The sequence below is a fragment of the Leopardus geoffroyi genome, chromosome D3 (assembly GCF_018350155.1).
Source record: "Leopardus geoffroyi isolate Oge1 chromosome D3, O.geoffroyi_Oge1_pat1.0, whole genome shotgun sequence".
Classification (NCBI taxonomy): domain Eukaryota; kingdom Metazoa; phylum Chordata; class Mammalia; order Carnivora; family Felidae; genus Leopardus; species Leopardus geoffroyi.
In genome coordinates this window covers 10,720,314-10,735,835 of record NC_059339.1, presented here as the reverse complement: position 1 = coordinate 10,735,835, position 15,522 = coordinate 10,720,314, and the positions used below count along the sequence as shown (strand labels likewise).

General features: G+C 59.0%; 2 protein-coding genes across 6 annotated transcripts in view; one reads left to right on the top strand and one right to left on the bottom strand.

Moving 5' to 3' along the window:
- RASAL1 (RAS protein activator like 1) overlaps positions 1-4,205 on the top strand; it is a 30,744-nt gene extending 26,539 nt beyond the window's left edge. For all 5 annotated transcript variants that reach the window (XM_045458257.1, XM_045458259.1, XM_045458256.1 and 2 more), the window contains 5 exons: positions 656-793; positions 882-1,017; positions 1,784-1,904; positions 2,771-2,847; positions 3,108-4,205. In XM_045458257.1, coding sequence (XP_045314213.1) covers positions 656-793; positions 882-1,017; positions 1,784-1,904; positions 2,771-2,847; positions 3,108-3,247 — 612 coding nt within the window. In that variant the 3' untranslated portion in view covers positions 3,248-4,205. The remainder of the gene's footprint in view (positions 1-655; positions 794-881; positions 1,018-1,783; positions 1,905-2,770; positions 2,848-3,107) is intronic.
- Positions 4,206-4,840: 635 nt separating this feature from the next.
- The window catches only part of DTX1 (deltex E3 ubiquitin ligase 1), a 35,243-nt gene continuing 24,561 nt past the window's right edge, over positions 4,841-15,522 (bottom strand). Inside the window, exons 4-10 of the mRNA XM_045458261.1 lie at positions 8,642-8,703; positions 8,124-8,285; positions 7,794-7,855; positions 7,156-7,314; positions 6,918-7,079; positions 6,731-6,820; positions 4,841-6,064 (exon numbers count right to left, since the gene is read on the bottom strand). Coding sequence (XP_045314217.1) covers positions 5,840-6,064; positions 6,731-6,820; positions 6,918-7,079; positions 7,156-7,314; positions 7,794-7,855; positions 8,124-8,285; positions 8,642-8,703 — 922 coding nt within the window. The 3' untranslated portion in view covers positions 4,841-5,839. The remainder of the gene's footprint in view (positions 6,065-6,730; positions 6,821-6,917; positions 7,080-7,155; positions 7,315-7,793; positions 7,856-8,123; positions 8,286-8,641; positions 8,704-15,522) is intronic.

Here is a 15,522-nt window from a genome sequence, read left to right as displayed (position 1 = left end):
CCACTCATCAAACATTTACTGAGCGCCTACTGTATACCACACAGCGTTCCAGGCACTGAAGTACAGCAGTACACAAGGCCCAACGTCCCTGGTCTCACGGGGTTGCCGTTCAAGTCCAGCACCGGCTCGAGCCCGTGCTGGGACGCGTTTCTTGTCCGCACGCCCATAAATGACTGCGAACGCTGGAGAGGGTGCGCAAGCGTATCCTTCCTCCTTTGTCCGCAAAGCATGGATTCCAGAGTTCAAATGCCTGGTTCCCAATTCTGCCTCCACTGGCTGAGTGGCCTCGGGAGGGCCAAGTGACCTCATCTACACACAGGCTCAGCCTCAGACATTGGTGGCAGTTGACAGGCTGGAGTGCGGGAGGCACGCCCCAGCTGCTGTGCGGGTGATTGCTCTGACGTCTGGTGATGATGAGAACTGATGCCCAGCGAGGTGGTGGCTTACCTAGAGAGTGATGGGGCAGGGCTGGGGGGGACTCGCGGCACAAGAGCGCGGACACACACGCACAGATCGCAGATCACAGAGACGCAGGCTTGAGTGTCCCCCCCCCCCGCGTCCCCCGCCTCATTCCCTGAAGCACGCCCCCAAAGGAAAGCTGCCCCTGGGCGCCCCGCACCCCGACCCACCCTGCAGCCACAGCCCTGTCTCCCAGATGCGCTTCTCCATCCCGGTGTCGCACATCCGCGCCGTGGAGCGCGTGGACGAGGGCGCCTTTCAGCTGCCGCACGTGATGCAGGTGATGGCGCAGGACGGCGCCGGGGCACTGCGGACCACCTACCTCCAGTGCAAGGTGAGGCACCGCAAGGATGGGGACGGAGGGCGTCCCTTGGGTCCCCCTCCACCCCTGACCGCCCCCCCCCCGCCCCGACTCCCTGCAGAATGTGAACGAGCTCAACCAGTGGCTGTCGGCCCTGCGCAAGGCCAGCGCCCCCAACCCGGACAAGCTGGCCGCCTGCCACCCGGGTGCCTTCCGCGGCTCGCGCTGGACCTGCTGCCTGCAGGCCGAGCGCTCAGGTGAGGGGGCGGGGCGGGCTCAGGTTCCGCCCTCCCCAGCTGTCAATCAGCGGGTGCCCCGCCCCCCCCAAGGCGGGTTACTTAACCTTTCTGTGCGCTTCGCTCTCCTCAAGCCGGGAACAGTGCCTGCCTCCTAGGGTTGTTATGCGGACTGAGTGTGTGTTCTCAGCACTTAGAACGCCGGCCGGCACCTAGGGCGCATGGCGTGTGAGAGATTTTGTAAAGCACCTTCTATGGGCCCAGCATCCGGTGGTCAAGGCTCGCTCTCAATGAAGACCGGTGGATAACCAGACAAGTGTCCCACGGTCTTATAAGTACCAAAATGAGGCTTTTGAGGCTCCAGAGACTGCCTCTGAGCCGGCCGCAGGGTTGGAGATCAAGGAGGGCTTCCTGGAGGAGGTGCTGTTGAGACACGACCTGAGAAGAGTAGGCGATAAGCAGTGAGGGTGGAGAGACTGGGATGGGGTCAGGAAGGGTCGTAGGCAGAGCAAAGCGCCCGAGCAAAGGCCTGGAGGGGGCGCGGGGAGGGCTGAAGGGTCGAGAAGGGCCTGTGTGGCTGGAGCCGGGCCTGTGGGAGGAGGCTGGAGGGAGGGGACGCTCCTGCTCTGCTGAGCCAGGGCGGGGGAGAGGCAGCGGGGCTTGAAGGCAGTAGGAGGCGGGAAGAGTGATTTTAGACGCGGAAGGGTCTGGGCTTGGCGACCCTCTGCCACGGGGGCTCCCGGAGGGGCGGCGGGAGGCAGTGCTGACAGCACCGCGTTCCCCTCAGCTGCCGGCTGCAGCCGCACGCACTCGGCCGTCACCCTGGGGGACTGGAGTGACCCGCTGGATCCCGACGCTGAGATCCAGATGGTGTACCGGCAGCTGCTCCTGGGGCGGGACCAGCTCAGGTGGGCGCCCCCACCCATTCCGCTTCCCCCGTGGTGACCAGCCAGGCCAGCTCCGCGCCCCCCCCCCCACCCCAACCCTCCCACGGCCTCCCCGGCTCATTTATTCATTCTTTCCCTGTGCATCAGCTGACTTCCTGGCCGGGCAGGGCGTGCGGGCCCCAGGCGAGGCGGGGAGGCGTCCTCGGGCTGGCCCTAGTGCAGAAGTGGGTCCGGGATCTTTTACCATTCCGGGCTCCTGGGACCCGGCCCAGACCGTGGATGTGCTCCTTTTCCCCCCTGGTTGGCATCACCACCGGTCAGTGGCAGAGATCTGCTCCAAGTCCTTAGAGAGCGGGTTCTGAAGCTGGCCTGACCTGGGTTCAAAGTCCGAGCCAGTCGCTTACTGGCTGTGTGATCTTGGGCCCGTTGCTTACCCTCTCTGTACTTGTGTCTTTTCATCTGGGAGGTAGGGACAGTCACAGCGCCTGCCTCTTGGACTTGTCCCGAGGGTCAAATGGGCTAATACAGGTGAAGTCTTTTTGTCGATGCCTGGTCGCAGTTAGTTTTCGGTAAATGGTAACAGTTACTATGCTGTGCAGCCTTAGGCGAGTGCTTGACCTCTCTGTGTCTCAGTGGACTGTATAATGGAGCCAATAGTAAGTACCTACCTCAGATACATCTGTTGGGATCGCGAGGTGAGTTAATACACGGGAAGGGCTTATAGTAGCGTCTGCACTCTGTCTTTGCTGTGATGACGACAATGGTCGCGGTGGTGGTGACGACCGGGAATCCGTAACGCCTCCTGCAAGCAGCAGAGAACCTCTGGGGTAGAGAACGAGATTGGGGATCAGGGACCAACCTTGTCTTTTCTCTCTTGCAACTTCCAGGATGAAATTCCAGGAGGATTTCAACATAGATACAAGCCCGGAGGCGGATACAATGAGGGCCTCGGGGGCCAAGGAGGGTAAGGGGTCAAGAGGCTCCCTTTTCTTTGCCTTCTCCGCCGCCTCCTACAACTTGTCAAGCACGCCCCTATTTCCTCCCCCCGCCCCCGCCGACTCCCCCTTTTCCGGTCCACCAGCAGGTGCGGTGAGTGGGGAGGATGGAGTGTGTGGGTTCTTGGGGGCACAAGGCCGGTCTGGAGCCTGAAAAGCCACGGGGACTGGGCTCCGGGAGCCTGCCCTGGCCCGGCTGAGCCCCCGTGGCCCCTTGTCTCCCTCCCAGGGGCCTGTCCTGAAGCCCTGGCCCGGCAGAGAGAGGCAGCTGGCCGCCTTCTGGAGGTGCTGGCAGATCTGGACAGAGCCCACGAGGAGCTCCAGCAGCGGGAGCAGCAGAAAGCGGCCCTGGGTCCCCTGGGGCACTGAGGAGATGCCAGAGTCAGCCTGGAAGGAGGAGGAAGGGGCCATCGGGCCCCTCTCAGGGCACCCCGGCCCCTCTCGGCTGCCCTGTACCTCGTCGATGCTGCGGCGCGGATGCTTCTGGAGATCTCCCCGTCTCTGTGCCCCAAGTCCAGAACCCCAGGCACGGAAGCCCTCTGGCAGGGGGCTGGCCTTGTACTGAATGAGTCTCAGTCTCTGGGCTGAGGCAGCTGGGAGTGGACGGGAGAGAAGGAGCCTGACTCATCCGGTTCAGCTGAAAGTCTCTGCTAAACCGGACCGGCCTCTACTCACACCGACAAGGCCATGGCCCCGAGCTGCTGGATACAGCCGGACGTGAATCCCTGATGCCCGCGTGGCCTTGTTGCCCAGACAGGCACGAAAGAGGCTCAGCCCTTCCTGTTTTCACGTCTGCCGATCTGCGTCACCTCACTGATCCTCCTGAGCCCTGCCTTGGCCGAGAGTCCTAACCACAAGCTTCCAGAATCGGGTTCCCTTAGGAATAACGGGGGCTGGGAGCCCAGTGCGCCAGACTCAGACCCCTGGAGCCTGGGATACCTTGGGCTAGGCTCTTGTCCCCTCTTTGAGCCTCAGTTCATGCTGTATAAAATAAGGAGGGAGTGTCTAGATGTGTGGCTGTCAAACTGGGTTCCACGGAGGTGGCTCGGGAGCCAGGGAGGGGTTTCTCAGACTGTGGTCCAAAGCTCATCCCCTAGGTTGTCTGCTAGCGATGCAGATGCTTGGACCCCACCAGCATCTGCTGAATGAGAATCTGAGGGAATGTGGGTGCAGGGATCAGGATTTTTAACAAGTTTCCCAGGTGATACGGATGAACACAAGATTCGAAGATCATGGGGCTGGGAGATTTTGCATATTAGGGTTTGAAGTGAGATCTTGAGAATGAATCACAGAGGGTAAAATGAGAACACCCACTCTGGGAAAACCGAAAGGCTTCCAAGGACTCATTTCTGGTTTTGTGTGACTAGAGGGTGGGACAGAAACCAAAGTATATATCTAGGGATAAGGGGGACCAGGAAAGATGCAGCGCTATCCCGAGAGTGGCCAGCAGGTGTCGCCTGGAGCCGCAGCAGCCGCCACAGCCACCCAGCATTCTGGGACGTTGCTGAGGCTGATTGGAAGCGTGTTGCAGATCCCGGGCTCTGTCTCTAGACAGAACCGGGCCCTCCTCCCTTAGGGCAGGGGCTGGGGCTCCAGGAGCCGATCACGATGTCGCCCAGCTCCTCCGTGTTTTCTCCGAGGCTCTCAGCCCCCCAGCCCAAGTCCCTCATTCCTAGTATTGTACCAGGGAGCTGCTGTGTGCATTGCCTTGGGCTGTGCTCGAGAAGAGCACGTTCCGCCCTGTCCTCTTGGGTACCCTCTGCCTCGGCCACCTTCACACCCGCTGCGTACCCGGGGACAAGAGAATTATGGAGACCCTCCAACCCCAGCTGCCCAAGACCGAGAGAGGCAGTGGTCCTGGGGTCATCGTTTTGTTGCAAGCTCCCCGGGAGGGTGGGCCAGAGGCCCCCCAGGAACAGAGCCACCCACCCAGCCCCCGTCTCGGCAGGAAAGAAAACTGAGTGAGGAGGAGAAAGACCATTTATTTCTCCACCCACAGTGGGACGGGTAGGTTTTCCAAAGAGCAATCGCTGGCGTCCCTTTAAATCTTGGCTGACTTCCACCGCGGCAGCCAATCAACAGAGGCGGAGCTGGTGAGTTGCCTGGGCAACAGGCCCCTGGTTGGCCAAGACCATCAGCCACCCCACTGGCCACTCCCAAGAAAGGGAAATGGACTCTTTGCTGTCCGGTCTGCTTTTTTAGACCCGAGGGCCTAAGCTCGGCCTCATCCAGCCTTTGGATCTCGGCGTTGGGAGCGATTTGGCGGAGAGGACAGGATGGGGAGGAAAGGAGAACAGTGCCTTTATCTGGGACAGACATAAGGCCTGGGGACGGGAGGGGAGAAGGAGGTGAGAGTCCCAGAAGGATGAAGAGACACAAGCACAAAACAAGGTCCCTCTAGTCCCCCTCTCTCTGGCCTGCCCCTTTGCAAAACTGCTGACTAACCTGGGGTTCTACCCCCTGGGCCCACAAGTGCCCATCAGTGGGTAGCAGAGGGGGGCCCCTTTCCCCCAGGCGCTTGAGCTGAATCCCGCCTGCAGACAAGCCTACACAGATATGATAGAGACGCGGGTGGGAGTCCACATGGAGTATCACAGGGGTCTTCTGTCTCTTTCCCCCCAGCCTGGGGGTAAGTAGAGGCACGTGGGTGTGCGTGCGTGTGTTCACCAGGACACGTGTGTTTGCGCGAGGGGGTGGGGCTCTGTCTTTTCCGTAGGGAGGTTACTGTGGTTCCGGTGTTCTCTCCGCCACCCTCTCAGGGAGCTGCGGGTCGGAGCCGGCTGGCCTGCCATCCTCCTCCCATCGTTCCAACCGCCATCAGCCAAATCCCCAGGACGCTTCTGGCTCCTTCCGCGGGCTCCTCCCCAGCCCTGAACCCGGGCCACCAGGACGCGCCTGGCAGAGGGAGGCAAGTGCCGGACCAGGGGCAAAGCAGGAGGGAAGGTGGGCCGCCCCCGGGCCTCAGGCCTTGGCTGCAGCCTCGGACACGCCCTGGGCTGTGAGCTCAGCCAGCACATTGTCTAGGTAGCTAGCGTCCGGGTAGCCGTGGCCCGTGAGGTTGGATCCAAACTCGGTCTTGTGGTGGATCTCGTTCCACACCACGGTGTCCGACTCGCCTGTGGTGTTGGACGTGCCGATGGTGAAGATGAGTCTCCGCTCCCAGGCGGTGATGAGCAGCCTCAACACCTGGGGGACAGGAGTGGGGACAGGAGGGGCGGTGAGCGGAGGGCGCGGGCAGCCCCGCCCCTGTGGCTGGAGCCCCTCCCGCCCAGCCTCCCTCCTTCCTTGGCCGAGCTGTGGCCCTCTCACTACCTGCTAAGCCCTGCGGCATTCCCGCGGGCGCCCAGCCTGGCCGCTTCCTTCCCTAGAGGGACCCCCCCCCCCCCCCCCCCCCCCCCCCCCCCGCCTCCCGCCCGCAGTGAGAGCTCTTTCCAGACTATCTGCCCGTTTCATCTGGGTCTCCAACTGAAGGCCCTCGGCTGTGTTCACTTGACTACACAGCCATCTTGTGACTTCTTTGGCAATATTCAAAGGCCTGGGGATTTCACGTGAAAATCAGAATTTCTTGCTTCTCTTGAAAAACAAGGGAGGCAGACGATCCGTAGTGTACCAGCTGTGTGATCTTGGGCAAGTTACTTGCCCTCTCTGAGGCTAAGTTTCTTTATCTGTAAAATGGGGTCAAGACCTTGACCTCCTCAAGCTGGAAATGAGCCCAGGTGTGTGAAGCCACCTGGCGGGGCTGGACATGCACTAGGAGGTGATGGTCAGTGTCGGTGAGGGCAGGAAACAGGGATTGGGGGTGAGGGGGGTCCCCGGCCTGCTCCCACACCCCCGCACCCTCCCAGCACCCACCTTCCGGCCCTTCTCGTTGTTGGGCAGGTAGCAGTGACGCGGGAAGCCTCTTGCGGTGAACTTCTTGCCTGGGTTGGGGTGCTCAGGGCCCTGTGGGGGTCAGGCAGCAGAGGCTTGAGCCACGGACAGGTGTGGGGGACCCGTGCAGGGTTCCGAGGGGTGGGGGCCAGGGGCACGGGGGCCTCACCTGGATGCCTGTGGGGATGTCGTAGACGATGCGGATGGTCTGGGTGTCGGCGAAGCCAGGCAGCGAGTGCGGGATGAGGTGGAACTGCATCTTCCCGGGCGGCTGGGTGCCCGTCTTCTCTCCGTAGATGGCCTTGCACGTGGGGCACTGCAGGCTGCCGTCCTGGGGCAGGGGAGGCCGGCGGTGAGGCCCCACCCCGCGGCGTCCCGGCCCCGCCCCTTGCCCCCGCGCCGCCCACCTTGTTGCCATTGGAGTACATGGCCACGAGGCACAGCAGGTGGTACATGTGGCCGCAGCGGCCCAGGCGGCCCACGAGCTCGGGTCGCACGCCCTTGTGCCGAAGCACGCCTTCGTAGCCGGATGCTGTGACCAGCCGCTCCATGCAGATGGTGCAGTCCTGACGGAGGGGGCCAGAGGGGACACTGACGACGGGCCAGGGCACGACACCCTCGGGCCAGCGCTGCCCCTTGGCGGGAGCCAGGCCCCAGGCCACCAAGGGTGGCGGACGGCCCCCTCTCCGGTGCCCCCTTGCCAAAGGGAGGGAGAGAGAGGACACCCCCATACACTGGCGACACATGGCAGAGGTAGAGATGACCCCCCACCCCTCTCCAGGGGGATTACGGCAAAACTTAGAACGTTGGGTGGAAAATATGGGTGCAAATAAGATTCGAAAGCCGTCAACCATCCAAAGATCGGTAAATGTGATTCTATTAAACCTAAGCGTTTCTGTCCATCAGAAGACACTGTGAAAAAGGGAGAAGGCCAAGCCCGAACTGGGGGGGAGAGACTGTAACACACGGGGCCACGGGAGGAGAAGGGAGGTCAGGGGCTGGGCCCTCGGTCTGCCCAGGCCAGTACCCTCCGCTGGGGGCTCACCTCATCGGGCGGGTTCTTCACCTTCTGCATGTACCTTCGAACCACATCCTCGGGGTTCTTACCTGCAAGGACACAGCGGGCGGGCTGGAGGGTGCCCAGGGTCTCCGCCCTGAGGGCTTGGCTCGGGCGAGGGGTGGGGGGCACAGAGGGGTTGGCAGGAGTCACATGCCAGCGGCTCATGTAATCAGAGTTGGTGGCGGAGGGGGTCAGGGGCAAGGGAGCGGAGATCAGGAGACGGAGGTGGAGGCCTAAGTCCTAAGAACAGATGGGAGTTGAGGGGTCAGGGTCAAGGGTTAGTTAGTGGGGCCAGGGTCGGCCCGGAAGGCGTACTCTTCTTGAGGTGCTTCTTCTTGGTCTTGCGGCACACCCCGGGCACGCCGGGCACGGGCTTGACGTCGCTCTTGCTCACGGGCGGCGGGTGCAGGATGGGCTTGGGGGCCCGCGTCAGGCACACGGGCAGGCCGGCGGCACACAGCAAGATCCCGGTCATCCCTGGGGACGCGGCCGGCGGTCAGGGGGCGGAGCGCTCTCCCGGCCCCGCCCACCCAGCCCTCCCGCCGGCGGGAGGACGCCGCAGGCCTTCCCCCAGGCCCCGCCCACCTTCTCCGCCCCGCCCCCCGCCCCCGAACGCGGGGGCCCCCGGGTGGCCCTGGGCCCCACCCCAGCTGGAAGCCGAGTGGAGCGCCTTCTGCGGGCCCCGCCTACCCCGGCGTCGGGGTCCAACGGTAGGGGGCGTTTCCTCTGGGCCCCGCCCACCAGCCTCGCCAAGGGGCGGGGCCACAGGGCAGACAGGTGGGGCTGCCTCCTCGTGCGCCCCGCCCTTCTGCCCCTCCGGGGCTGGATCTCACCTGCCAGGGCCGGATGGACGGGCCCCGTACCATTCAAGTTCTTCACCGGGAGCGCGGGGACCCTGAGGGGAGAAAAGAGGCCGCAGCTGGACTTCAGCCCCACACACCGGAAGATCCGAGGGCTCTGGTTTGGCTTCCGGACATACCTGCACCTCTGTGTCATTTAGAATATGACCGCCAGGGACATAGACATCCTTCTCTTATGGGGTGGGGTGTCATTGGGACCTCTGCCCCAGTTACAGTGGAATGAGTACTGACTCTTCCCTACTCCCTTGTGAGAGCTTGGGGGGCCAACAGTTCCCTTCCACTGGCCGCTTTGCCTGAAACCCAACTCCTAGTGACGTAGCCATTCTAGCATTTCTCCAAGTTTCCTATATGGAGCACTAGTGCCTATAAAAGGTTCTGGGAAAGAAGGATTCAGGGAGCAAATGAGTTATGAAACACTTCACTGCCTCCTTGGAAATTCACAACATATATGAGCATCTTAAAGGCTCTGATAAGTCCTGCATAAGGAACTATGATTAGCAATGATGAATCCAGGTTTTCCAAAGACATTTCACACGGAACACTTTCGTCCCCCCTCTCGAAGATCTACTGATGACAGTTCCTGTAACTAAGGCACTGTCCCCTCCTCAGATGAAAAGGCCCCAAGAAAACATAGCCTGCCTCCCCTCTTGGCCTTCCCCCACCAAAGAGCTCTCTGGCTTTTGAAATCAGCCAGAGCTGCTCTCACATCTCAGCTTAATAAGCACTAACCGTCTGGGTGACACGCAGCCCATCAGGCACCTCTCAGAAGCCCGTTTCCCATCTATAAAGCAGCACCTCGTGTTTGCCCTGAGGAGTCAATGACATTCTGCCTGTCAAGGGTCCAGAATTCCTGGCACCTAATAAAGACTCTAATGGCGTTAACCACCACCATCGCCCCGTTGACGTGCAGGCCTGGCTGAAGAGTTCCACCTCCCCGCACCTCGGCCCACTGAGTCACGGAGTGTCTTCTCTTCACCTGGGAGAGGAAGCCGTGCAAGTGTTGCCGTGACGAGCCTGGGCGAGTCACTTCACCTCTGTGGCCCTTGGTCTCCCTACCTGTAAAATGGGGATAACGATACCTCACCCCCAGGGCTGTTGGGAGGGCTGACTGAGAAGATCCGCGGTGACCTGGACAGTGTGCCTGCCTGCGTCTTCGTGACTTCAATGCTTGGACACGCAGGTGAACTACTGTCTTGCCGTCGACGGGCACAAAACGCTGGATGGATGTCTTGATGGACAGGAGTGTTCTCAAAGGCCGGGACGCCAGAGGGGCCTGGGGGGTGTGCCGGGAAGGGACGGGGGGCCGCGACAGCTGGGAAATTGCTGCAACTCCCTCTGCCTGGCTGCTCAGGTCTGAGCCTGGCCGGGGCTGCCTGGTCACCTGCCCCTGGCAGGCACAGAGGATACTAGGGAGCTGGCTGGGAAGCATCTTTTAGCAAATGGTATGCTTGGCAGGCTTGGGTGCAGCCACAGTGGATCCAGAAACGCACACACACACACACAGACCACCCCAGAGGCATGCACACACACACACCTCCACGCAGACACACAAGCACACAGGCGTGGGGAGCAGATGTCAGGGTCCTCGAACACTATGGTGACCCAAGGCCACCGAACACCGCTCCTGCACGGGTGCTACTGGTGGGCGGGCACCGCGGGACCCCCAGCGCCTGGCCAATCGAGGTGTGTGTGGGGAAAGGTGCTGTGCCTCCGTTTCCCCACCTGTAATGGGCATAAAGCCTTGTGAGGGTCCAGTGAGGTAAAACACGCAAAGCTCATAGTTTGAGGGCAGGGCTGTGAGTGGAGGACGACTTTCTCCTTCTAGCAGCCTGCTGGGAGCCCAGAGATGGGGCTGAGTTTCCATCCGACCCTCTCGGGGTCTGTCATAATCCTCCAGGACCTGCCTAAAGGGTATCACCTAATCTTACGCCTCCCCATACTCTTCCAGGAAAGCAAGGAGGCACGTACCTCAAGCTTCTCCTCTTCCCTGCCCTGTCCTTCAAAAGAGTTCTAGTGTAGACACTCTGTTAAGGTCTCGATATATTTAGGTCTCCCCGACCTCCTTCCTTCCCCTTCCATCTCATGGAAAAAAATCCTTTTCTCCAGGGCTATCCGTAAAACGGGGGGCACGGACAATACGTAGCGTGCAAAGCACTCCTCCTTATGGCCCACCTGCGGCAGACATCACTAATCCATCACTGCACGCTCTCAAGCTGAGCAGAATCCTTCAGGTCAGGACGGCCCCTACCGATCAGTGAGGACAGTTCGCTACCCGAGGTTTACCTCACGCCCAATGTCTGGTCCAGCTCATGCCCCTGGTCTTGCTGAGTCTTTGGCCTGGGAGTTAGGGAGCGGGGGGGCGGGGGGGAGTGCTCAGAAAGGGAAGGTTTTAAAAATCTCAGCTGCCCTACAATTCCTGACACCCCTAAAAAACCACAGGGCTCGATTTACAAAAATGAGACTTGTTCCCAAGAAGAAGGTTGTGAGTAGGCTGTGACGGTGGGGGCTGTTTTTTTATTTACTCATCAAGAGCTGGGGAACAGTCTCAAGGCAGCCCCCAGCCTCTCTTGACGTGCAGGCCCCCCTGAGAGAACCCAGGGTAGCAGGGTTCCCACGATGCCCGAGCGTGGGAGCCACCCGGGGCCTCCTTTTGATGTGGGATGCGCTGTTTCCTCCCAGTCAGCAAGAACATCCTTCTGTCCTGGACAAGAGTCTGCTGCCCGCAGGCCTCCCGGAAGGGGGGTCGGCCCCCACGCTGCGCTCCACCCTCTCGGGGCCCAGCCTGGCAAAGGGTAGGAGGAAGCCGTCAGCACCCGCTTGAGGTCTGCTCTGACCAGGAGCCAGGCCTGGCCACCCCAGTGTGGAGAAGGGTCCCGCTGCCACGCTGGTTTCCCTGCTGTCGCACCTACCTCTGCCTCAAGGCCTGTTCCTCCTCTGCCCTCAACTTCGTTTGGCTCCTACCTTGCTCAGAGAAGAACCCGACCCCCTTACCCTATGTGAGATAGCCGGTACCTAGCCCTTTGCCCTGGGCTCACCCCTCGCCCCTTCTCCCCCAGCCCCCCTGGTCTCCCTGCTGTTCCTCGAACACGCCAGCCATATTCCCACCCCAGGGCCTTTGCACCTGCTGAGCTCGCTCTCCCAGAATGCTCTTCCCTGGATGTCCTCAAGCCTTGATCCCTCACTTGACACAGGTTTCTGCTCGGGTGTCACCTTGTCAGAGACCTGCTCTCCCATTTTACTCCAGAGAAACCTCTGTCTCGGCCATTACCTTATTGATTGATTGATTTAGCGCTAACCATGACCTGATGATAAAGTCCGGTCTGACCAAGCCTTCCCTGCCTCTGTGACCTTGTCTCCTACCCCCTCCATCTCTCTCCCCTGGACACATCTGCCGTGGCTCTAACATAGTCTGAGGCTTCACTTGCTGTGCTGTCTGCCCAAAGCCCCCCCCCCCCCCCCCCCGGTGCTGAATGGCTCACCTAGGTCCCTGCCGCAATGCCACCTCACGAGAGAGACCTTCCTAGGCCACCTGACTTCAACCCCAGTATACGGCACATAGCAGATGCTCCATAGAGCCCTGTTGCATGAAGGGAGGAGGGTGGGCTGAATTTTGTGGGAACGTTCTGCGCGGACGACTCACGTGTACGCGCTCAGGCACCTTCTCCCTGTGTGTTCTGTGCCCACGGGTGAAGTGAGCCTGGAAGCACATGTCCCAGAGAGACACCCTCTGTGGCCTCCAGTCCCCTGGAGGCTCTCTGCCAGCGTTCCTTTTGGAGTGAGCGTGCTCAGTGGGCACCCTGCACGACAGCACAAGCAAACCGACAGAGTCCCAGAAATGCTCCGCGTCCCACCCGAGGGCAGAGGTTCCCTGGCGCGGTTCCGGGGAACCCGGGCATTACACGGAACCGTCTTCCTGAGTGTGCCATGGACAGGCATGCGGGGGGGGGGGGGGTGTTCTCCACGGTCAAGAATTCCAGGTACTCACTATGTGCCCGGCATCATTGTCACACTTCACTTCCTCATCTAATCGTCCCCCAACGTCTGTGACGTCCCATCTAGAGAGAGGGAAACTGAGGCACAGAGAGGTGAAGTAACTTGTCAGGGGTGGGACCAGGATTCCAGCCCAGGCTGTCAGATTCCAGGGTCTGTGCTCTTAGCCATGCCACGCTAACCCAAGTTCTTTTTCCATGGCTTAGGGGCCTAAGCAGGAGGCTCTGTCTGGGAAAGAAAAGAAAAGAAAAGAAAAGAAAAGAAAAGAAAAGAAAGAAGAAAGGAGGAAAAAGAAAAAAAAGAAAAGAAAAGGGAAGGGAAGGAAAGAAAAAAGAAAAGAAAAGAAGAAAAGAGGAAAAAAAAAAGAAAAGGGAAGGGAGGGGAAGGGAAGGAAAGAAAAAAGAAAAAAGAAAAGAGAAAAGAAGAAAAGAGGAAAAAGAAAAAAAAGAAAAGAAAAGGGAAGGGAAGGAAAGAAAAAAGAAAAGAAAAGAAAAGAAAAGAAAAGAAAGAAGAAAAGAGGAAAAAGAAAAAAAAGAAAAGAAAAGGGAAGGGAAGGAAAGAAAAAAGAAAAGAAAAGAAGAAAAGAGGAAAAAAAAAAGAAAAGGGAAGGGAGGGGAAGGGAAGGAAAGAAAAAAGAAAAGAGAAAAGAAGAAAAGAGGAAAAAGAAAAAAGAAAAGGGAAGGGAGGGGAAGGGAAGGAAAGAAAAAAGAAAAGAGAAAAGAAGAAAAGAGGAAAAAGAAAAAAAAAAGAAAAGAAAAGGGAAGGGAAGGAAAGAAAAAAGAAAAGAAAAGAAGAAAAGAGGAAAAAAAAAAGAAAAGGGAAGGGAGGGGAAGGGAAGGAAAGAAAAAAGAAAAGAGAAAAGAAGAAAAGAGGAAAAAGAAAAAAGAAAAGGGAAGGGAGGGGAAGGGAAGGAAAGAAAAAAGAAAAGAGAAAAGAAGAAAAGAGGAAAAAGAAAAAAAAAAAGAAAAGAAAAGGGAAGGGAAGGAAAGAAAAAAGAAAAGAAAAGAAAAGAAAAGAAAAGAAAAAAGAAACAACCAGAATTCGCCTGAGATACAAGGGATGGAGGACGTGACTTTCCTCCTTGCCAAGAAAGGACAAGCAGAGATGCTTCATATCTGCACTGGCTGGGAGGCGATGTTCAAAGACAGGATGAGATAATGTGACATTTTCCTAGCTGCTCACACTGTTCCTCACACTGTTCCCTGCCCTTTTCCGGCCTGGGTACCTCTGCCACACTGTTCCTCCTGCCTGTCCATACTGTCTATTCCCAATTCACATCTGTCCTTTGAAGACAGGCCCAAAGGCCACTGTCTTTCTTCACGAGGCTTTTTTTGATCTACCTCAAGTGGATTCCTATCTACCCTTTCTTTTAATTCCCTAGAGACCATGGATGATGTTGATCTTTTTTTCTTTAAGGATACAGACATTTTCTATCTCACTTTCTAGTCGTGTGGTTCCACGCCTACCTCCTCCACCAGATTGTGAGCTTCTAGAAATGTGTCTGAACCGGCCCTGTGACCCTGGGATGGCAGATGAAACTCCGTGCACGTGGGTTCTCAGGAAGTACTGAATAGAGGAAGAGATTGGTCTACTAGCTCTGTGGCCCCTTCGGTGCGGGGGTGGGGGGGGGGGGCTGGTGCCCTTAGAAACAGCAGTTCTAACACCAAATGTCCCCCTGGACACAAGGTAGACACAGGGGTGGCAAATGCATGACGTGAGTGCTATACTTCCGCACCCACGGCAGGCATCACCAATCAATCCCAGCACTCCCTTCCACTGAGCCAAAACGCAACTCCAGACTCCTCCTCAGGAGTGCTCCAGGAAGACGTTAGTTACCATTCAAGCGGAGATGGTGCAGGAGATGAAATCTGTTTGTCATCTGTTGTGAGGGACTGAGGCCAAGAGAGGGGAAGTGACTTCACTAAGGTCACCCAGCTGGTTAGGGGTGCACCTGGCACCAGTTCCTGGAATTTCTGAGTCAGCGGCCAGGGCAGACCCCTCCGGGCTGATCTGCGGGGCCATCTGGAGTTGAGTGGGCTTTCTGAGCCCACTGTGCCCTACAGGCCGGTTCAAGTTTTTGACCGGGGCCCTGGAGCTGGCTCAGGCCCAGGGAGGCGACATCAGCTGCACAAGTGGACCCATCTGCTTGCTCTGGCCACTCCTCCCTGTCCCAGGAATAAAGGGGCTCAGGACCCCCACATGGACACGCCCTTTAGCGCAGCCGAGTTTCCATCTCTCTGCCCACATCTGGCTCCTGTCCTCCCCCTGCCCCCATGGCCAGGGCAGGCCCCAGGCACGTCACATTCTCTGATGATGGTTTCCAGGTCCCATGACTGGCCTCAGGTGCCCTCAGGACACCTGGCACTTGCCCTGGAGTCCCTTGGGAGGCTCCAGCCTCAGTCATTCGGGTCCAAGTGGGTGACGAGGGAGCAGAAGTGAGAGTGCCATGTCACGGGAGAGGGAAGCTGAGCAGCACCTGGGGATCGCCCACGTTCCTTGGGCCTGCTCCCCTCGCCCGCCCCCATTCAGTGGCCCACTCCACCTGCACCCGACCCCCTGACGCCCACAGTCCTGGGGCCAGCCACGTCCCCACTCTCACCCCCTCTGCAGGGCTTCAGACATCGAGGACATCACAGTGAGCTCCGGGGGCCCCATGGGCCCAGCAAAACCCACAGGCCATCAACGGCTGCTGTGTGGAGGCCTTGCTCACTTCCCCTTTCTGCCTGGACAAGCCTCTGAGCTTCTATGGGCCTCAGTTTCCCCTCTGTCAAATGGGATCCCTCATCCCTGCCCCCTGTCCACTCCTAGGGGAGAAAACGGTGCAGAAGTCCCCTAGAGAGACCTTATGAGGGGTGGCCGCCATT